The sequence below is a fragment of the Oncorhynchus tshawytscha genome, linkage group LG19 (assembly GCF_018296145.1).
Source record: "Oncorhynchus tshawytscha isolate Ot180627B linkage group LG19, Otsh_v2.0, whole genome shotgun sequence".
Classification (NCBI taxonomy): domain Eukaryota; kingdom Metazoa; phylum Chordata; class Actinopteri; order Salmoniformes; family Salmonidae; genus Oncorhynchus; species Oncorhynchus tshawytscha.
This window is the reverse complement of record NC_056447.1, coordinates 36545383-36569465: the sequence shown is the minus strand read 5'-3', so window position 1 is coordinate 36569465 and position 24083 is coordinate 36545383. Positions and strand designations below refer to the sequence as shown.

The 24083-nt window shown below is 40.7% G+C and overlaps 1 protein-coding gene across 5 annotated transcripts in view; it reads right to left on the bottom strand.

Annotated features, from left to right (window-relative positions):
- LOC112218694 (casein kinase I) overlaps positions 1 to 24083 on the bottom strand; it is a 69253-nt gene that overhangs the window by 26352 nt on the left and 18818 nt on the right. For all 5 annotated transcript variants that reach the window (XM_024379723.2, XM_024379724.2, XM_024379721.2 and 2 more), the window contains exons 5-6: positions 2309 to 2460; positions 1946 to 2180 (exon numbers count right to left, since the gene is read on the bottom strand). In XM_024379723.2, the coding sequence (XP_024235491.1) occupies positions 1946 to 2180; positions 2309 to 2460 (387 nt within the window). The remainder of the gene's footprint in view (positions 1 to 1945; positions 2181 to 2308; positions 2461 to 24083) is intronic.

The following is a 24083-nucleotide window of genomic DNA, read 5'->3' as shown; positions in this document are numbered from 1 at the left end:
CAATATTATTAAGCAAATTATGATTTTTCGTCCCGCATCAATCCACACACAACACCCCATAATGACAAAGCAAAAACAGTTTGTGTGCAAATAAAAATTTAAATAAAAAAACTGAAATATACTGAGTACTTTGTTGAAGCACCTTTGGCAGCGATTACAGCCTCGAGTATTTTTGTTTTACCTTTATTTAACTAGGCAAGTCAGCTAAGAACAAATTCTTATTTTCAATGACGGCCTAGGAACAGTGGGTTAACTGCCTGTTCAGGGGCAGAACGACAGATTTGTACCTTGTCAGCTCGGGGGTTTGAACTTGCAACCTTCCAGTTACTTGTCCAACACTAACCACTAGGCTACCCTGCCGCCACGTATGCATGACTAGGGTTGCAAAATTCCAGGAACTTTCAATAAATTCTGGGTTTTCCAAAAATCCTGGTTGGAGGATTTCAGATTTCCTGCTCACTTCTTCCTGATACCGGGAAACCGCCAACAAGGATTTCAGGAAAACCATGTAATATTGCCACCCTAGGTATGACACTACTAGCTTGGCAAATCTGTATTTGGGGAGTTTCTCCCATTCTTCTCTGCAGATCCTCTCAAGCTCTGTCAGGTTGGATGTGTAGCGTCGCTGCACAGCTATTTTCAGGTCTCTCCAGAGATGTTTGATCAGGAAGCCACTCCTGTGTTGTATCGGATGTGTGCTTAGGGTCATTGTCCTGTTGGAAGGTGAACCTTCGCCCCAGTCTGAGGTCCAGAGCGCTCTGGAGCAGGTTTTCATCAAGGATCACTGCACTTTGCTTGGTTCATCTTTCCCTCGATCCTGACTAGCATCCCAGTCCCTGCCGCTGAAACACATCCCCACAGCATGATGCTGTCACCACCATGATTCACCGTAGGGATGGTGCCAGGTGTCCTCCAGACATGACGCTTGGCATTCAGGCCAGAGATCAATCTTGCTTTCATCAGACCAGAGAATCTTGTTTCTCATGGTCTGAGAGTCCTTCAGGTACCTTTTGGCCAACTCCAAGCGGGCTGTCATGTGCCTTTTACTAAAAAGTGGCTTCCGATCTACCAAAAAGGCCTGATTGGTGGAGTGCTGCAGAGATCGTTGCCCTTCTGGAAGGTTCCCCTAACTCCGCAGAGAAACTCTGTAGCTCTGTCAGAGTGACCATTGTGTTCTTGGTCACCTCTCTGACCTTCTCCCCCGATTTCTCAGGTTTGGCCAGGTCTAGGAAGTCTTGGTGGTTCCAAACTTCTCCCATTTAAGAATGCTGGAGGCCACTTTGTTCTTGGGGATCTTCAATGCTGCAGAAATGTTTTGGTACCCTTCCCCAGATCTGTGCCTCGACACAATCCGGTCTCGGCACTCTACTGACAATTCCAGCGACCTCATGGCTTGGTTTTTGCTCTGACATGCACTGTCAAATGTTGGACCTTATATAGACAGATGTGTGCCTTTCCAAATCATGACCAATCAATTGAATTTACCACAGGTGGACCAATCAAGTTGTAGAAACATCTCAAGGATGATCAATGGAATCAGGATGCACCTGAGCTCAATTTCGAGTCTCATAGCAAAGGGTCTGAATACTTGTGTATAAATAATTAGTTTCTTATTTGTAATAAATTTGCACACATTCCTAAAAACCTGTTTTTACTTTATCATTATGGGGTATTGTGTGTAGATTAGTGAAAAAAAAAATATTTAATCAATTTTAGAATAAGGCTGTAATGTAACAAAATGTGGGAAATGTCTAGGAGTCTGACTGCTTTCCGAATGCACTGTATGTACACAGGTTACAAAAATCTCAAAGGCAATGCCGTTCAAATTGTAGAGTTCAACCAATCAAATATGAGAGAGCAGCCTATACTGTATCCATGTAAGTAACACTCAGGGAAGTTGAGGCGACAAGTTGTGTAGTAGAGTGGAGCAGTACTGTAGCCCTACCTTTTCCTAAGTGGGTGTTAATAGACATGTAGCGGGCGGTCCCTGTGAGGCTCTTGTGTTCCCTGTAGGGGATGTGTTTTTTGGTCTCGGGGTCGATGTACTCTTTGGCCAGGCCAAAGTCGATTATGTGGATGATGTGCTCCTGCTTGTGCCCCTGCCGCCCGATGAGGAAGTTTTCTGGCTTCACGTCTCGGTAGATGAGGTTCTTGGAGTGGACGTACTCCATCCGGGAGAGCTGAGGAGTGGAGAAGTGTGTGACAGTCAAACAGATGCACAAGTGGACACACTGGCAAATACAATCAGAACACGCATATAATTAATGAAAATAAGATTCTTCGTCATTTAGATGCTAGCTAAACTTACCAGCTGAATAGCCATCATCAAAACGGTCTTAAGAGAGAAGGTCCTGTCACAGAGGTCAAAGAGGTCTTCTAGACTGGGACCCAGCAGCTCCAAAACCATGGCATTGTATTTCCCACATGGCCCAAAGTAGAAGACCTGAGGAAGACCCTCCGCTGAGAGAGAAAGAGAAGGAATTTGATTTAGAGAGAAGTTCATTTAAACTGAATCCACTTATCAGTTGATAATCATATCATATGATAAGCATAATTTGGAATTCAGATTATGCAGGGTGTTCCATATTTTTTTTGTATATGCGTGAGGGCGTTGCAGTAGACTTCACATGCCCATTTGATGCTCTACCTGTAATTATAGTGAACAAAAAATATAATACGCAACATGAAACAATTTCATAGATTTTACTGAGTAACAGCTCATATGAGGAAATCATGGAATCAATGGATTTCACATGACTGGAAATACAGATATGCATCTGTTGGTCAAAGATAACTTAAAAAAATAAAGTCCTCACAACAGACCTCAAGATCTCATCATGGAATTTTTTTCAACCACTCCACAAATTTTTTGTTAACTTCGAGATAGGGGGCGCTCTTTTAATTTTTGGATAAAATAACGTTCCCATTTTAAACAAGATATTTTGTCACGAAAAGATGCTCGACTATGCATGTAATTGACAGCTTTGGAAAGAAAAAACTCTGACGTTTCCAAAACTGCAAAGATATTATCTGTGAGTGCCCCAGAACTAATGCTACAGGCGAAACCAAGATGAAATTTCATACAGGAAATGCCCCAGATTCTGAAGGCGCTGTGTTCCAATGTCTCCTTATATGGCTGTGAATGCGCCAGGAATGAGCCTACACTCTGTCGTTTCCCCAAGGTGTCTGCAGCATTGTGACGTATTTGTAGGCATATCATTGGAAGATTGACCATAAGAGACTATATTTACCAGGTGTCCGCCCGGTGTCCCACGTCGAAATTATTGCGTAATCTCCAGGTCCATGCGCGTTCCATTTCTTCAGAGGATAAACTAAACTGCCACGAATGGTTTATCATCGATAGATATGTGAAAAACACCTTGAGGATTGATTCTAAACAACGTTTGCCATGTTTGTCGATATTATGGAGTTAATTTGGAAAAAAGTTTGCGTTGTAATGACTTAAATTTTCGGGGGTTTTCTTACCCAAACGTGATGTAGACAAATCGCTCCGTTTTCTTCACAAATAATCTTTTTGTAAAAACTGAACATTTGCTATCTAACTGAGAGTCGCCTCATTGAAAACATCTGAAGTTCTTCATTCAAATAAAATCATTTACCTTTGCTTTTCTTGTTTTTGTGAAAATGTTGCATGCTAAATGCTATGCTAGGCTATCAATACTTTTACACAAACGCACCAAATATGGTTCAAAAGGATATTTTGAAAATCTGAGATGACAGTGTTGTTAACAAAAGGCTAAGCTTGAGAGCAAATATATTTCGTTAATTTCATTTGCGATTTTCATGAATAGTTAACGTTGCGTTATGGTAATGAGCTTGAGGCTGTCATCAAACTATAATTTTTACAAGTCGGTTAGTACATCTATTTCACTTATTATTCACTGTATCACAATTCCAGTGGGTCAGAAGTTCACATACACTAAGTTGACTGCGCCTTTCAAACAGCACGGAAAATTCCAGAAAATTGTGTCATGGCTTTAGAAGCTTCTGGTAGGCTAATTGACATCATTTGAGTCAATTGGAGGTGTACTTTGTGGATGTATTTCAAAGCCTACCTTCAAACTCAGTGGCTCTTTGCTTGACATCATGGGAAAATCTAAAGAAATCAGCCAAGACCTCAGAATTATTTTTTGTAAACCTCCACAAGTCTAGTTCATCATTGGAAGCAATTTCCAAACGCCTGAAGGTACCACGTTCATCTGTACAAACAATAGTACGCAAGTATAAACACCATAAGACCACGCAGCCGTCATACCGCTCAGGAAGGAGACACATTGTGTCTCCAAGAGATGAACGTACTTTGTTGCGAGAAGTGCAAATCAATCAAAGAACAGCAGCAAAGGACCTTGTGAAGATGCTGGAGGAAACAGGTACAAAAGTATCTACAGTGAGGGAAAAAATTATTTGATCCCCTGCTGATTATGTACGTTTGCCCACTGACAAAGAAATTATCAGTCTATCATTTTAAATGGTAGGTTTACTTGAACAGTGAGAGCCAAAATAACAAAAAAAATCCAGAAACCGCATGTCAAAAATGTTATAAATTGATTTGCATCTTAATGAGGGAAATAAGTATTTGACCCATTTGCAAAACCCTTGTTGGCAATCACAGATGTCAGATGTTTCTTGTAGTTGGCCACCAGGTTTGCACACATCTCAGGAGGGATTTTGTCCCACTCCTCTCTGCAGATCTTCTCCAAGTCATTAAGGTTAAGGCTGACGTTTGGCAACTTGAACCTTCAGCTCCCTCCACAGATTTTCTATGGGATTAAGGTCTGGAGACTGGTTAGGCCATTCCAGGACCTTAATGAGGTTCTTCTTGAGCCACTCCGTTGCCTTGGCCGTGTGTTTTGGGTCATTGTCAAGCTGGAATACCCATCCACGACCCATTTTCAATGTCCTGGCTGAGGGAAGGAGGTTCTCACCCAAGATTTGACGGTACATGGCCCCGTCCATCGTCCCTTTGATGCGGTGAAGTTGTCCTGTCCCCTTAGCAGAAAAACACCGACAAAGCATAATGTTTCCAACTCCATGTTTGACGGTGGGGATGGTGTTCTTGGGGTCATACGCAGCATTCCTCCTCCAAACACGGCGAGTTGAGTTGATGCCAAAGAGCTCTATTTTGGTCTCATCTGACCACAGCACTTTCACCCAGTTGTCCTCTGAATCATTCAGATGTTCATTGGCAAACTTCAGACGGGCATGTGTGTGCTTTCTTGAGCAGGGGGACCTTGCGGGCGCTGCAGGATTTCAGTCCTTCACGGCGTAGTGTGTTACCTATTGCTTTCTTGGTGACTATGGTCCCAGCTGCCTTGAGATCATTGACAAGATCCTCCCGTGTAGTTCTGGGCTGATTCCTCACCGTTCATGATCATTGCAACTCCACGAGGTGAGATCTTGCATGGAGCCCCAGGCAGAGGGAGATTGACGGTTCTTTTGTGTTTCTTCCATTTTCAAATAATTGCAACAACTCGTCACCTTCTCACCAAGCTGCTTGCCGTAGCCCATTCCAGCCTTGTGTAGGTCTACAATCTTGTCCCTGGCATCCTTGGAGAGCTCTTCGGTCTTGGTCATGGTGGAGAGTTTGGAATCAGATTGATTGATTGCTTCTGTGGACAGCTGTCTTTTATACAGGTAACAAACTGAGATTAGGAGCACTCCCTTTAAGAGTGTGCTCCTAATCTCAGCTCGTTACCTGTATAAAAGATTTCGGGCTCCCAGGTGTCTTTCTGATTGAGAGGGGATCAAATACTTATGTCCCTCATTAAAATGCAAATCAATTTATTACATTTTTGACATGCGTTTTTCTGGATGTGTTTGTTGTTATTCTGTTTCTCACGGTTCAAATAAACCTACCATTAAAATTAGACTGATCATTTCTGTGTCAGTGGGCAAACGTACAAAATCAACATGGGACCAAATACTTTTCCCCCCTCACTGTATATCCATAGTAAAACGAGTCCTATATCGACATAACCTGAAAGGCCGCTCAGCAAGGAAGAAGCCACTGCTCCAAAACCACCATAAAAAAGCCAGACTACGCTTTGCAACTGCACATGGGGACAAGGATCATACTTTTTGGAGAAATGTCCTCTAGTCTGATGAAACAAAAATTAAACTGTTTGGCCATCGTTATGTTGAGGAAAAAGGGGGATGTGCTAAAACTAAGTTTAAATGTATTTGGCTAAGGTGTATGTAAACTTCCGACTTCAACTGTACATACATACATGCATACAGTTGAAGTCTGAAGTTTACATACACCTTAGCCAAATACATTTAAACTCAGTTTGTCACAATTCCTGACATTTAATCCTAGTAAAAATTCCACCTTCGTTCAGTTAGGATCACCACTTTATTTTAAGAATGTGAAATATGTATGTATGAATGAAAAACGGGTTTTAATGACTCCAACCTAAGTGTATGTAAACTTCCAACTTCAACTGTACGTATGCACACACACTTTAAGTGCATAATTGTCCAAAACAAATTACATTACAAACAATGGGTACAGTAGGTGACAACTCACTTAACCATTCCTGAGATATTCACTTCCTAGAAATAATTTTAATATCAAACTCACAAATTGTAATTAATAATTGCACAACCCCCTTTTTCAAATTTCCACAAAATGTGCTAATTTTGAAGGCAGCCATTTTTTTAGGAACCAGGAACAAGGAAGATAAAATTGTCAAGGTCACACCCCCACACGTGATGTCATTGAAAAGCCCAGAATGTCCTCTCAAAAGGGACAACAGATCTTAATACAGTGGCTTGTATGGCCTCGGATTCGGACCAAGAACTGATGTCCACTTGAGGACAAAAATGAATTGCTGGGTCTCAGGAGAAGAGGGAACACTCATCTGTACAGCACAACTACGCTATTCTGGACTGACTGGAGTCGTGCAGCAGTATCCTAGACATTGGGGTTCCGGGAATGATACTGGTGCATCAGTGACTTTATTGGGGTGAGTGTGCAAGAGAAAAAAAGTACTGCATTTTTAAAACATTCACATTTTAGTCATTTAGCAGATGCTCTTATACAGAGTGCCTTGCTCAAGGACCAAAACTCTTAACCGCTAGGCTACCTGCCGCCTAATGCCAAAATTAACTTGTATAATGAGCTTAACAGGGCTTTTATTCCCAGCACCACAAACAAAACAGCATGGTGGCGTAAGTATTAAGAATATTCACCTTCAGAGAAAGTGAGAAATAAAAAGCTTAAAAGTTTTAGAAAGAGTGGGTCTCTACTCTCTATGACCTGAAAAAAGCCTGGTGGTCCTGAACGCCCTCTCTCTGTCATGTTTGGGAAAGGATGACGTCACAATAGCAAATGGCCACATGTTCTCCTGACTTCTACATGTCAAAGCATAGGCTAACGGCAGTTCCCCTCTACACACAAGTGCGATTTTACCTTAACCCTTCCTCTCCCTAAACCAATTTGTTTTTAAACCATATTTTCACCAAGTTCTGCAAGGGTGAAAACAGCAACAGGACTCAGAGTCCATTAACTTTAAGCAGAGGTGGGATATAAATCTGCTAATGCCACGAGAGTTCTTAATCTTTTGAAATGTGTGGGGAAAATAAATTCAGTCACAGGAGCAAATGTCAGCTTCCCCAGAGACACACAACCAATCAAACCATGAATCCTCCCCCACACTAAAAATCACAGGCTTCAGTCACCAAGCTTGTCATCAATAATGATAGCTCTGTCTGTATGCATCTCAAGCAAAGGTTTGTACATATAACATACACACAGAAAATACTGTTCCCAACGACAACATGCCATGGCTCAACACATGTCAGAGATATGGAACCTCTCGTGGCTTGAGAGCATGTTCATATTTCAAATTCCAAATGAACTATTCAAGGTAAGCATTCCATTTCAGTTTCACCCCCCCCAAAAAAAAAAAAAAAAAAGATTTCACACAATTTAGTTGGCATTCTATCCACCTCATTTCGAACGTTACAATGGGCACAGCCAAAACAACGGAAGTGACAGATTCTATGTCCACTTTACTTCCCGACTCCAGCGCGCAGGTGGAAAACTTGCCAAAGAAATGTATATATATATTTTTAAAGTCAATTAATACAATATAAAAAGTCAAGAAAACAAGAGTATAGGTAAGTAATTTTATATTTATTTCATTCAAGTTTGCTAGACTTACTAGTAAGCTAGTTCTGTTGATAATGTTAGTTGTCAAAGTTAAAGCCCCGTCTATCCACCAAGCCAATATCTTCTATGATAACTAGAATGATAAACTATAGGCTACATAACTCAAAAGCGTTGGTGAGCATACACACTAGGGGAAAAGTTTGTTTTACAGTCATACACCTGATCAACGCATCCTACTGCACAGCTACATACTAATAAGGAGGTAACAAGACCCTTCACGAGGTCTCTAAGGCAGATATTGGTTCAGACTACAGGTCAATCGATTATGATTTTTCAACGCCGACATCGATTATTGGAGGACCAAAACAGATTAAATTGACCGATTTTTAAATATATATATTTGTAAGTGACAATTACAATATTGAATGAACAATGAACACTTAATATAATACAAAGAATATCAATTTAGTCTCAAATAAATAATGAAATATGTTCAATTTGGTTTAAATAATGCAAAAATGTGGTGGAGAATAAAGTGCAATATGTGCCATGTAAAAAAGCTAACGTTTAAGTTACTTGCTCAGAATATGAGAACATACAGTTGAAGTTGGAAGTGTACATACACCTTACCCAAATACAATAAAACTCAGTTTCACAATTCCTGACATTTAATCCTAGTAAAAATTCCATATTCGGTCAGTTAGGATCACAAATTTATTTTAAGAATGTGAAATATCAGAATAGTAGAGAGTGATTTATTTAAGCTTTTATTTCATTCATCACATTCCCAGTGGGTCAGAAGTTTACATACACTCAATTAGTATTTGGTAGCATTGCATTTAAATTGTTTAACTTGGGTCAAAATGTTCAGGATAGCCTTCCACAAGCTTCCCACAATAAGTTGGGTGAATTTTGGCCCACTCCTCCTGACAGAGCTGGTGTAACTGAGTCAGGTTTGTAGGCCTCCTTGCTCACACATGCTTTTTCAGTTCTGCCCACACATTTTCTATAGGATTGAGGTCAGGGCTTTGTGATGGCCACTTCAATACCTTGACTTTGTTGTCCTTAAGCCATTTCGCCACAACTTTGGAAGTATGCTTTGGGTCATTGTCCATTTGGAAGACCCATTTGCAATCCAGCTTCAACTTCCTGACTGACTGTCTTGATGTTGCTTCAATATATGTACATAATTGTCCTCCCTCATGCCATCTATTTTGTGAAGTGCACCAGTCCCTCCTGCAGCAAAGCACTCCCACAACATGATACCGCCACTCTCGTGCTTCACGGTTGGGATGGTGTTCAGCTTGCAAGCTTCCCCCTTTTTCCTCCAAACATAACGATGGTCATTATGGCCAAACAGTTCGATTTTTGTTTCCTCAGACCAGAGGACATTTCTCCAAAAAGTATGATGTTTGTCCCCATGTGAAGTTGCAAACCGTAGTCTGGCTTTTTTAATGGCGTTTTTGGAGCAGTGGATTCTTCCTTGCTGAGCAGCCTTTCAGGTTATGTCGATATAGGACATGTTTTACTGTGGATAGATACTTTTATAGCGGTTTCCTCCAGCATCTTCACAAGGTCCTTTGCTGTTGTTCTGGGATCAATTTGCACTTTTCGCACCAAAGTACGTTCATCTCTAGGAGACAGAACGCGTCTCCTTCCTGAGCAGTATGATGGCTGCATGGTCCCATGGTGTTTATACTGCATACTATTGTTTGTACAGATGAACGTGGTACCTTCGGGCATTTGGAAATTGCTCCAAGGATGAACCAGACTTGTGGAGGTCTACACATTTTTTCTGAGGTCTTTGTTGATTTTTGATTTTCCCATGATGTCAAGCACTGAGTTTGATGGTAGGCCTTGAAATACATCCACAGGTACACCTCCAATTGACTCAAATGAGGTAAATTGGCCTATCAGAAGCATCTAAAGCCATGACATAATTTTTTGGAATTCTCCAAGATGTTTAAAGGTACAGTCAACTTAGTGTATGTAAACTTCTGACCCACTGGAATTGTGACAGTGAATTACAAGTGAAATAATCTGGAAACAATTGTTGGAAAAATTACTTAGGACATCTACTTTGTGCATGACACAGACTTGCCAAAACTATAGCATGTTCACAAGAAATTTGTGGAGTAGTTGAAAAACGAGTCTTACTGACTCCAACTGTATGTATGTATGTATGTATGTATGTATGTATGAATGCATGCAGACAACGAAAATCATAGGTAGCCTAGGCTACACCTATACGCTCCCTCCCAGTCCCTGTGTACGCAGCTCAAAAAGCTACCCTATTGTTTTCGTTTTTTATGGACAAGAAATATACCCTACCTAGGCTACAACACGCAAGTAATTTAGAATGTTAATGTTTTCAAGGGAGTACAAAACTTTTCTAGGCTGGAAACTGCAATTTGAATAACTGCTCATAAGCCTGGCGTTTTGAACGCATATTTATTTTTTAAATAACTGCAACTAGCCTGTCTGATAGGGAAACTATTTGGATCAGTTATGGAGTTCTTCCTCATACCAGGTGCTTTCCTTGGCTCATCGCACTCTAGCGACTACATGGGGAGGGTAGTGCTCCCGCAAGCTGACTTCAGTCAGTTAAACAGCGTTTCCCCCAACACATTGGTGTGGCTGGCTTCCGATTTAAGTGAGCAGGTGTTAAGAAGCAGAGCGGCTTGGTGGGTCATGTTTTGGAGGACGCATGACTCAAACTTCGCCTTTCCCGAGCCCATTGGGGAGTTGCAGTGATGAGACAAGACCGTAATTGGATATCACGAAATTGGGGAGAAGTGGGTAAAATTACAAACAAAACAAAATAATACACACGCGCAGAGCAAGTTGTATCCATAGTTTCCATGTTTTAAAAGCATTTGAAAATTAGGTGGATTAGGACTGCACAATTTATCAAATTCACAGATTTGCATGCGATATGGATATTGCCCGCAATAATTATTTGTAAACGTCACTCAGCCGCGTATAACATACATTGTATAGTTCCCTCCGTTTTCCCCCTCTTGCAGCTGCTTCCCACACACACACACCAAGCCTGGCCCCCGTCAATCAAGTAGCACAGTTCCTCCTCCTTGCTGTTAGGTCAAATGCAGTCAAGAGACTGTTCCAAACAAGAACAATGCAGCTTTCCAGATTTTAAAAAATCAGATCCTAAAAAAATGATGCGTTAGATTTTTTGCCAATATCTAGTAGCCAGAGTGTGTGATGACATGGTAATGTTTTACAGTTGTAAAGTATTTGTTGGAAATGGTTGCTTGGGAATGACTGAGATCGTCTTCTCTCATTCACACAAGCATTTTGATCTACACTAATGTTGCGGTTTATATTTTTGTTCAAAGTAAAATCTTTAATTGTTGGAGTTCCTTTAAGGAAATAAATAAATAAATTCATTAGGCACTAATCTATGGATTTCACGTCTAAGAAAACAGATCTGCATCTGTTGGTCACAGTCATTATCTGGTCTGACCACCATTTGCCACAAGCAGCGTGACAAGTCCTTCGCATGGAGTTGATTGTGGCCTGTGGAATGTTGTCCCACTCTTTAATGGCTGTGAGAAGTTGCTGGATAGTGATGGGAACTGGAACACGCTGTCATACACATCTATCCAGAGCATCCCAAACACGCTCAATGGGTGACATGTCTAGTGAGTATGTAGGCCATGGAAGAACGGACATTTTCAGCAGGAATTGTGTTAAGATCCTTGCGACATGGGGCCTTGCATTATCATGCTGAAATATGAGGTGATGGCGGCAGATGAATGGGATGACAATGGGCCTCAGGATCTCGTCACTATCTCCGTGCATTCAAATTGCAACTGATAAAATGCAATTGTGTTCTTTGGCCGTAGCTTATGCCTGCCCATATTATAACACCACCACGACCATGGGGCACTCTTTACAACGTTGACAAGAGCAAATCGCTTGCCCATGCAACTCCATAAAAAGCTGTCTGCCATCTGCCAATTGAAAATGGGATTCATCCAAGCAGAGCCCACTTCTCCAGTGTGCCAGTGGCCAACGAAAGTCAGCATTTACCCACTGAAGTCGGTTACAACATCGAACTGCAATCAGGTCAAGACCCTGTTGAGGACAACGAACATGCAGATGAGCTTCCGTGAGACTTTCTGCACATGCTGTCAGAAACATTCTTTGGTTGTGCAAACCGACAGTTTCAACAGCTGTCTGAAGCCGGATGTGGAGATGCTCACTAACAGGGACGTAAAAATATGCTTCATGTACGCATTAAAAATATCTAAGATCTTTTATTTCAGCTCATGAAACCAACCATTTACATAGTGTTTATTTTTTGTTCAGTGTATATTGCAAGTCAAGTCAGTAAAGAAATTGGAATTCGATTTTTTTGCCCATATCGTGCAGCTCTACATTATATCCTATGCCGTACCTATAAAAAAATAAAACACTAGGGCAGGAATTGCCAGGGACCTTCCAATACAACATTAACACGATACTTAGGTGCCGATACAGAGTTGTCAAATCGCAATACATATTGTATGCATTGTGATTCGATACTGATTTTATTGCGATTCGATGTTGTAAACAATTGCTCACCATGTCTGCTGCATAGGGACAAGAGTCATGAAAAGAAAAATGCTGAAAACAAATTGGCGCACCATTTAAAAAGATGGAGAACAAGCTATGAAGGAGAAATACTGGCGTTTTGGTGAAGGTACAGCAAACTAGAGGCAAAACGATAACGCAAAATTTTAAAAGATCTGATATATCGTGAAAAATAATAACCCAACTAGGGATGCACGATGTCTAGTTTAATGCCGATGTGCAAAACCGACGTCAAAGCTGACAAATAAACCTATATAAATGTAGGTACATGACGTAATCACGCCACGTAAAATGTTGCGCTATAAGTGCAACACAGCCTTCCTAAACCCACAATGTCTGCCATGTGGCTCGAGTAGTCAACAAGACAAGCAGTCATTTGAAAGAGTAAGAATTTCAGCGAGACAACTCAAAGGCAAAGTCCATTTATAGCCAAGATAATGGAATTCATTGCCCTTGACAATCAACCGTTCTCTGTCGTGGGTGATGTTGGCTTTTGCCGACTGGTCGAGTACAGGTACACACTAACAAGTGCACTATTTTTCAAATGTTGCTCTACCAGAGTTACACAGTAATAGCGTCACTGCTATTAGCTTCACGACATTCACACTATGGAACGCTGTTTGGGTCTCAAAACTTTACAACAAAAGTCTACAAACACCGGCCACAAACAATGCTTTATTACCAACGTGGTATTGTAAACACATTTGTTCGACCGCAACTTCTGGGGTAGTTAGCTTTAGCTTGGTACCTAACTAGCACCAATACAACCAGCCTGAAAACAATAACCACTAGAAACTGTAGTCATTTTCATTACTCTTAGCAATGATTTAGGAATCCTTGTAAGTATTGTTGTTCGCCAATTGAAATTCAACTTCAGATCATTTTAATAAATTGCTAGCCATCTACTTAATCCTGTTGCCCAAAGCTAACGTTATAAGCAGCCAGCTTGCTTAATCTTGCTAGTGAGGTTGTGTTGTGAAACTAGCCATAATACGGATTAGGCACAATAGTGGAATTTACGGTTTTCCTTAAAAATAAAAGTACGCGATGCAAATTAATACAAATAGTAGAATAACAAACTTTTATTTTGAAGGCTAACAGCAAAGTCCACTATTGTGGCTAATCCTTATTGTGGCTAGCTTCACATAGGATGGTCCGACCACCATTAATCAAATAAGAACGGTCTTAAAATTAGGTTTATTTTAGATGACACCTAGCTATATAGTTAGCTAGCTACAGCTACTGAAACAGATAGTTTGCATCCATGAGCTAGCTAGCTTTTTTTTTTACAACCAGCACTGTAGGTGCGCAAGACAACTTCATCAGCATCATAGCATACGTATTGGTGAATCGTTGTGACAAACGTGTGAGTGTAATCAATGTGTAATAACTACGTAGAAAATGTATGAACGTGTTCAATGACTTCGTGAACTGCAGTCATATGCAGGTCCTGATTGGTTAACAAGCTTATTTGACACGCAAAGACCTAAACCGCTTTCCATAGAAATCCTGGTTGAGAATGAAACAACTGAACAACGAAACAGCACAGCAAATAAATGAAAGAAATAGGTTTTTATTATGTTTTACTGGTAATGGGGACATACGTAAATGCCAACAAAATAACATTTTAGTCAGTGTGGTATGTGTAAATTTTATTTAACTAGGCAAGTCAGTTAATCTTAAGGATCGGCGTCCCCAGCAACCTTTTTTTTTTTTTACAAAGACGGCCTACCCCGGCCATACCCGGACAACGCTGGGCCAATTGTAAGCCGCCCTATGGGACTCCCAATCACGGCCGGAAGTGATACAGCCTGGACTTGAACCAGGGATTGTAGTGACTCCTCCAACACTGAGATGCAGTGCCTTAGACCGCTTCGTCCATGTTTGTGTTAACGATTTAACGGTACTAGAACGCTTAAAAGACCGCTAAAATGAAATATTTTTGGGGGCAAGGAAAATATTGGATATCGGTATCAGACATAAATGTCATATCGGTGCATCACTAATCCCAATATATAACTAACAATTTCCCCCCTCATTACACCGACTTAAGTTTATGCTTACCACAGTGAGCATTTGATTCTATCATTTCTCCTCTACCTTTCCTGGGTGACAAAGCACCAGGATGTTGCCTCTGGTTCTAAGAAGTTGAATATATGAAACACACACACACACACACACACACATATATGATTATAATAAATATATATATGATAATATATGATTAAAAGACCTTAGAGTTGTCTGCTTCGTGTTTTACTTTTGCCATAAAAAAACTCAAATCGAATTTTATTGGTCACATATACATGGTTAGCAGATGTTAATGTGAGTGTAGCGAAATGCTTGTGCTTCTAGTTCCAACCGTGAGGTAATATCTAACAATTTCACAACAACTACCTTATACACACACAAGTGTAAAGGAATGAATATGAACATATAAATATATGGATGAGCGATGGCCGGCATTGGCATGATGCAGTAGATGGTATAGAGTACAGTATATGCATATGAGAAGAGTAATGTAGAGTATCTAAACATTTTATAAAGTGGCATTGTTTAAAGTGACTAGTGATACATTTATTACAACCAATTTTTAATTATTAAAGTGCCTAGAGATTTGAGTCAGTATGTTGGCAGCAGCCACTCAATGTTAGTGATGGTACCGTTGATGGCCTTGAGGTTAGAGGTCGACCGATTAATCGGAATGGCCGATTAATTAGGGCCGATTTCAAGTTCATAACAGTCGGTATTTTTGGACACCGATTTTTTTACATTTAACTAGGCAAGTCAGTTAAGAACACATTCTTATGTTCAATGACAGCCTAGGAACGGTGGGTTAACTGCCTTGTTCAGGGGCAGAACAACATTTTTACCTTGTCAGCTCTGGGATTAGTTTTTGCAACCTTCCGTTTACTAGTCCAACGCTCTAACCACCTGCCTTACATTGCACTCAACGAGGAGACTGCGTGGCAGGCTGACTACCTGTTACGCGAGGGCAGCAAGAAGCCAAGGGAAGTTGCTAGCTAGCATTAAACTTATTTTTAAAAAACAATCTTAACATAATCACTAGTTAACTACATATGGTTGATGATTTTACTAGTTTATCTAGCGTGTCCTGCGTTGCATATAATCGATGCGGTGCCTGTTAATTTCTCATCGAATCACAGCCTACTTCGCCAAACGGGTGATTTAACAAGCGCATTTGCGAAAAAAGCACTGTCATTGCACTAATGTGTACCTAACCATAAACATCAATGCCTTTCTTTAAAATCAATACACAAGTATATATTTTTAAACGTGCATATTTAGTTAAAATTGCCTGCTAACATGAATCTGTTATAACTAGGGAAATTGTGTCACTTCTCTTGCATTCCGTGCAGCAGTTTGGGCCACCTGGCTCGTTGCGAACTGTGTGAAGTCCATTTATGCCTAACAAAGACCGTAATTAATTTGCCAGAATTGTACATTATGACAGAACATTGAAGGTTGTACAATGTAACAGCAATATTTAGACTTAAGGATGCCACCCGTTAGATAAAATACAGAACCGTTCGGTATTTCACTGAAAGAATCAAATGTTTTGTTTTAGAAATGATAGTTTCCGGATTCGACCATATTAACTTCTTGGATATAGGGGGCGCTCTTTTAATTTTTGGATTAAAAAAACGTTCCCGCTTTAAACAAGATATTTTGTCACGAAAAGATGCTCGACTATGCATATAATTGACAGCTTTGGAAAGAAAACACTGACGTTTCCAAAACTGCAAAGATATTGTCTGTGAGTGCCACAGAACTAATGCTACAGGCGAAACCAAGATAAAATTTCAAACAGGAAGTGCCACAGATTTTGAAGGCGCTGTGTTCCAATGTCTCCTTATATGGCTGTGAATGGGCCAGGAATGAGCTTACACTTTCTGTCGTTTTCCCAAGGTGTCTGCAGCATTGTGACGTATTTGTAGACATATCATTGGAAGATTGACCATTTTACACTACATCTACCAGGTGCTCGCTTGGTGTCCTCCGTCGCAATTATTGCGTAATCTCCAGCTGCGTGTATTTTTCCATTTACTTCCGAGGAGAAACCCAACTGCCACGAATGATTTATCATCGAATAGATATGTGAAAAACACCTTGAGGGTTGATTCTAAACAACGTTTACCATGTTTCTGTCGATATTATGGAGTTAATTTGGAAAAAAGTTCGGCGTTGTAATGACTGAATTTTCGGGGGTTTTTCTTAGCCAAACGTGATGAACAAAATGGAGCGATTTCTCCTACACAAATAATCTTTTGGGGAAAAAAATGAACATTTGCTATCTAACTGAGAGTCTCCTCATTGAAAACATCCGAAGTTCTTCAAAGGTAAATTATTTTATTTGAATGCTTTTCCTGTTTTTGTGAAAATGTTGCCTGCTGAATGCTAGGCTTAATGGTATGCTAGCTATCAATACTCTTACACAAATACTTGTGTAGCTATGGTTGAAAAGCATATTTTGAAAATCTGAGATGACAGTGTTGTTAAAAGGCTAAGCTTGTGAGTGAATATATTTCTTTCATTTCATTTGCGATTTTCATGAATAGTTAACGTTGCGTTATGGTAATGAGCTTGAGGCTATGATTATGCTCCCGGATACGGGATTGCTCGAGGCAAGAAGTTAATGACCAAAGGCTCGTATCTATGTGTTATGTTATAATTAAGTCTATGATTTGATAGAGCAGTCCGACTAAGCGATGGTCGGCAGCAGCAGGCTCGTAAGCATTCATTCAAACAGCACTTTACTGCGTTTGCCAGCAGCTCTTCACTGTGCTTCAAGCATTGAGCTGTTTATGACTTCAAGCCCATCAACTCCCGAGATTAGGATGGTGTAACCGATGTGAAATGGCTAGCTAGCTAGCGGGGTGCGCGCTAATAGCATTTCAATCGGTGACGTCACTTGCTCTGAGACCTTGAAGTAGTTGTTCCCCTTGCTCTGCAAGGGCCGCGGCTTTTGTGGAGCGATGGATAACGATGCTTCGAGGGTGGCTGTTGTCGATGTGTTCCTGGTTCGAGCCTAGGTAGGGGCGAGGAGAGGGACGGAAGTTACACTGGCAATACTAATGTGCCTATAAGAACATCCAATAGTCAAAGGTATATGAAATACAAATGGTAGAGAGAGAAATAGTCCTATAAATACTATATTAACTACAACTTCTTACCTGGGAATATTGAAGACTCATGTTAAAAGGAACCATCAGCTTTCATATGTTCTCATGAGCAAGGAACTTAAACGTTAGCTTTTTTACATGGCACACATTACTTTCTTCTCCAACACTTTGTTTTTGCATTATTTAAACCAAAATGAACATGTTTCATTATTTATTTGAGGCTCAATTGATTGTATTGACGCTGTTGCGCATTCTTCACGACGCTGTCTGTGTGGACCATTTCAGTTTGTCCTTGATGTGTACGCCGAGGAACTTAAAACTTTCCACCTTCTCCACTACTGTCCCATCAATGTGGATTGGGGGTGCTCCCTATCCTGCTGTTTCCTGAAGTCCACGATCATCTCCTTTGTTTTGTTGACATTGCAATACTGGTATCGTCACAGCCCTATAAAACACTCCGTGGGACTTTAGGCCACAAGCTTTCTACCAATATCTCACACATGTATTATTCACTCCAAAATTGCTTTCAAAAGCAAAGGCTTTACTGTGATTTAGGCTTTGATGGGGAAATCTGTGATTTATAATGCTGCACAGCAGAGAGGAAAACACTGCAGTGAAATCCTCACAGCTCCAGTGGAAGTTCTCTCGGGCGAAGCTACTGATCAAAGCCGGGAGATGAGTCACAAGTGACATGTTATGCAACTTTCACTTCACATGCAGTGGGATACGGCGGGGAAATCAATAGAGTATGTGGCAAAAAATAAAAATCACATTGTGTGGCAGAACGGGTTGCAGACTAGCTTTTACAGCGACACAATACCCTCACATGCAAAACCTTTACCATTGAGTAAAGAAAGTAGAGGCAGTGTTATCTGTATGTAGGCACTGTGTTTGAAGTGTATGCTATTGTAGGCAGTAGTAGGGACTATTAAAACCTAGTGCGAACCAGGGCTGGCAATTGCCAAGGACCTCACAACATGATATCACAATACTTAGGTGTCGATACGATATGTATTTCGATTCTCAATGTATTGCAATTCAATGTTCCAAACATATTGCTCACCATGCCTGCTGCAGAGGGACAACAGAAAGCGATGAGAAAAATCAAGGAAATAAAAGTGCTGAAAACATGTTGGCTCACTATTTATAAAGATGGAGAAAAAGTTATAGGATGAACAATACCAGAGTTTTGGCATATTGCACCTAGGAATTTTCAATTCTCCCCGACTGCTTAGCTGACTCTGTATTACAAATGTGACTGATGTTCCCATTGATGGATTTATCAGTTCATTGATGACACTTGCTTAGCCAACACTACCCAAGAGGAAATGACCTCAACCCACTTGTGCAAGACCTTATATTTGAGATTTAAATCTGCTGTCCCCCAGTGCTTACAGTAACACTGTGTAAACACTGCTTCTTTAATGGCTTGCATGCAAAGGTAACACGGGAAGCTGTGTCACACCAGACTGCACTTCCTGTAGCAGGTTATCGTTTTTAGTCATGAATCTTGTTCTGAAGGCAGGTCTACAGACCACTAGCTGGCACAGCCAAAGTCATAAAATCTGATTTTAAAACTAACCACACGGCTAAGCGGAATGCCTAACCCCTAATCTTGGATTAAAGAGCAAAAAACACATTTTTGTTTCCATGAATTGGTACAATTAGCCAGTTTAGACTTTGCAGCTGGCCCATCTAGCGGAAATTGCACAGTTCTGCCTACAGGGCAAGATTCATGACAATAAACGTCAACATGCCCTCTAACTGTTTTCAGCGAATGGGGTAGGGTGGGGGGGGTGTCAAACAGAAAGCAGTCATCCTATATAGAACTGGAATAATATTCTGAAAAAAAGGTGATCACCATCACCAGACTTATAAAAAGATTATAAAAACACATACAACTACAGCCATATAATTATGTCAGACTTTAATAAAAACATTTTTGGTGTGGTTTGTAAAATAGCACTTCCTGTTAAAGGGAAGCGAAAGCAGTCTCAGCAGTGTATTCAGTGAGACGTCATGGCAACGTGTCGCCTCCCGCAGAGGTTCTGCAGGTGTCTCATCAACACCACAGGACCCGTGCTACTTTCTGCATCTGAGCCTGAGACTCAAAGACGAGTCGAGCGACACAAGTGTGTAGCAAATTGACTGAGGTGTCTGTGTGAGGGAGAGACTAATGTACGTGTGTATGAGAGAGAAAGATCTCAAGCTCATTCCCAAGCAACCGTTCCAACCACAACACAGAGAACCACGAAAATACTTTACACCTGCAAAACATTACCAAAGCCTTGAAAGCCTAAATATTGTGGAGCAATATAATGTCTGAGATTCAGGTAGTATGTGTGAGCAACCTGAAAGAGGACAGCACTCACACACACACTAGGGCTGCACAATATTGGTCCAAAAAAATCTAACTGCGATTTAAAATCTCATATATATAGATTTATATATTTACAAAGGAAACCCTTGAGTAAATGAGGGATAAAGTTTTTTTTAATATCCTCATTTATTCAAGTGTTTCCTTTATTTTGGCAGTTACATGTAGAACGGACGAAGTAGTATAGCTTGAGTCACAGGAAAATGGAATATAACGTTGCGGATAAAGTTTGGAATGACAATTTAATGTGTACAACATCTAAAGATCTGCATCACTATTACCAAAAGGACGTATTTGGGTGTTTTTGGAGCCTTTGTTCATGTTTTTTCGGGGCCTCCATACTACACAACAAGGATGAGGAAGTGATTTCCTGTTTGGGGTAAATTTCTCAAAAACATGTGTATAAACACAAAAAGGTGTCTGGACCCATTGATAATGTTCAATTTACATCAAAACGTTTGATTTGGTTGTACTTTTTTTATTTTTTATTTCTACTTTAAAGTGGATCTAACAGCAAGGAGGGGGAACCTTTCTGGTTGAGTGAGGGGCAAGGCTTGCTCTATGTGGGAAGCAGTTGCAAGAGGAGAAAAAAAAAAGTACATTTTCAAATCGGACGTTACACATGCGACTGTGGCGTTTCAAAACTATTTAATGCAATATGAAATTCTTGCAAAATGGATATTGCACATCAATATTGAGATTTCGATGTGAATTTGATTAATTGTGCAGCCCTAACACACACCCAGTGCAATTGATTACTATTGAGTACCTTCAACCTGTCAGACACTGAGGCCCGGTGAAATTTCCAAAACAGAAGAGCTTGGTAATTCTTCTTTCGTGTGACAATTAAAGGGTAGGAATCATGAGTTTTTACACACCAAATTAACAGTGTAGTAAAATAGTAATTTAGGTAACCAGATTGTTACTACAACTATGACTACAAAGTTGTGTTTTTTTTTTTTTTTTTTACATATTTAACTTATTTCCAAATACCTTCTAAACTTGTTTACGTGTTGCTGTGCGTTTTGCTGCCAACCTTACATTGCTACTTGACAACTTTACGGTTTTTAAGTTAATTACCGTTTATATTTTTGGTTTTTCACTCAACTTTTTTTCTTTCAACTTTTTCACTCCGGACGCTTTATCTGGATGTGGGTCGTCAAGACATTAACATTATGCCTTCTAATTGCAGTCGCTGTACTCATAATATACAGGAGAACGATCGCCTTCCGGCGAGGATAGCAGTGCTGCATGCCCAGCTTCAGACGTTATCGTTAGGCAAGGGTAATTTCAGTGTAGGAAAGGATGAAACAGCATGTGCCACCAGTAAGTACAGATCGTAGTATAAATCCCCTGGCACAGTCCCCGCAGCCGGACAACTTTCTCATGGTTTCTGGAGGGAAATGGTGTAGGAATGCTCAACCGGTGTCGCTCATTCAGCCGACAGAAACTTTCAACTTGTTTTCCCCATTAAGCAACGAGTCGGAGTCAGAGGCCAAGCCTTCTCTTGTCTCTACTCCTCCCGTTACGGGGTCAGACACACCAAAGCTTCCCACCATTAGCTCTGACAAATTGAAAACCCTAGTCATTGGCGACTCCATTACATTATATTAGACTTAAAAACGAATCATCCAGCGATCATACACCATTTACCAGGGGGCAGGGCTACCGACGTTAAGGCTAATCTGAAGATGGTACTGGCTAAAGCTAAAACTGGCGAGTGTAGAGAGTATAGAGATATTGTTATCCATGTCGGCACCAACGATGTTAGGATGAAACAGTCAAAGGTCACCAAGTGCAACATAGCTTCAGCGTGTAAATCAGCTAGAAAGATGTGTCGGCATCGCGTAATTGTCGATGGCCTCCTCCCAGTTAGGGGGAGTGATGAGCTCTACAGCAGAGTCTCACAACTCAATTGCTGGTTGAAAACTGTTTTCTGCCCCTCCCAAAAGATAGAATTTGTAGATAATTGGCCCTCTTTCTGGGGCTCACCCACAAACAGGACCAAGCCTGACCTGCTGAGGAGTGACGGGGTGCTCTCATCTTATCTACCAACATAGACAGGGCTTTAACTCCTCGAGCTCCACAATGAAATAGGGTGCAGGCCAGGCAGCAGGCTGTTAGCCACCCTACCAGCTTAGTGTAGTCTGCCACGAGCACAGTCAGTGTAGTCAGCTCAGCTATCCCCATTGAGACTGTGTCTGTGCCTCAATCTAGGTTGGGTAAAACTAAACATGGCAGTGTTCACCTTAGCAATCTCACTGGAATAAAGACCACCTCCATTCCGGTCATTATTGAAAGAGATCGTGATAACTCACATCTCAAAATAGGGCTACTTAATGTTAGATCCCTTACTTCAAAAGGCAATTATAGTCAATAATCACTGATCATAATCTTGATGTGATTAGCCTGACTGAAACATGGTTTAAGCCTAATTAATTTACTGTGTTAAATGAGGCCTCACCTCCTGGTTACACTAGTGACCATACCCCCCGTGCATCCCGCAAAGGCGGAGGTGTTGCTAACATTTACGATAGCAAATTTCAATTTACAAAAAAAAAGAAGAGAAGTTTGTCTTTTGAGCTTCTAGCCATGAAATCTATGCAGCCTACTCAATCACTTTTTATAGCTACTGTTTACAGGCCTCCTGGGCCATATACAGCGTTCCTCATTGAGTTCCCTGAATTCCTATCGGACCTTGTAGTCATAGCAGATATTCTAATTTTTGGAGACTTTAATATTCACATGGAAAAGTCCACAGACCCACTCCAAAAGGCTTTCACAGCCATCATTGACTCAGTGGGTTTTGTCCAACATGTCTCTGGACCTACTCACTGTCACAGTCATACTCTGGACCTAGTTTTGTCCCATGGAATAAATGTTGTGGATCTTAATGTTTTTCCTCATAATCCTGGACTATCGGACCACCATTATCACGTCTGCAATTGCAAATAATTACAAATAATCTGCTCAGACCCCAACCAAGGAGCATCAAAAGTCGTGCTATAAATTCACAGACAACACAAAGATTCCTTGATGTCCTTCCAGACTCCCTCTGCCTACCCAAGGACGTCAGAGGACAAAAATCAGTTAACCACCTAACTGAGGAACTCAATTTAACCTTGTGCAATACCCTAGATGCAGTTGCACCCCTAAAAACATTTCTCATAAGAAACTAGCTCCCTGTGTTGTGGCAGAATCAGAATCCTTTAGGTAACATTGATAAATAAGATGTTCTATCAATTTTCATAAGTATGCTTGTGGGAAAAAGTTACTTGGGGCCCAGAGAGGGGAGAGGTCAGGTTTGTCTCATCTGTGAATGTGTCTAACTTTTCCTAAACCATGTGAAGTGATGGTGTGATTAATGGGGAACCAGTTAGTTGGCTCCACAATGTCTGTGTGCCAGTCACTCCACTCCGTGATCTTGTCCAGAAGGGGTTGTATTTTTGATAGAAGTATCTAGAATTGACAATTGATATATGCCATTGGATGTTATACCAAGAACGACAAGTAGAACCTCGTCTAAGAGGGCAAACTGAACGAAAATGTATAGCTAATGCTGTCTGGCTATGGGATACTCCTTTTAAGTAAATCTTCCTTTGTGTAATGTTCCTAAGATCTGTTATTCGTCATGTGAGTTTTGATGGGTGTGTCTTGGCTATAAATTATACTAAGAACTGTTTTGTAAGTACTCTCAGAGAATTAATTTATAGACACTGAATTGATCTGAGAGTCACAGGGCTATGGTGAAGCTCATATAATTAAAGATGGACTTTATGATAACTAACCTGTGTGTGGTTTGCTCTCTCATGATTTGGTAATACAGGTAATT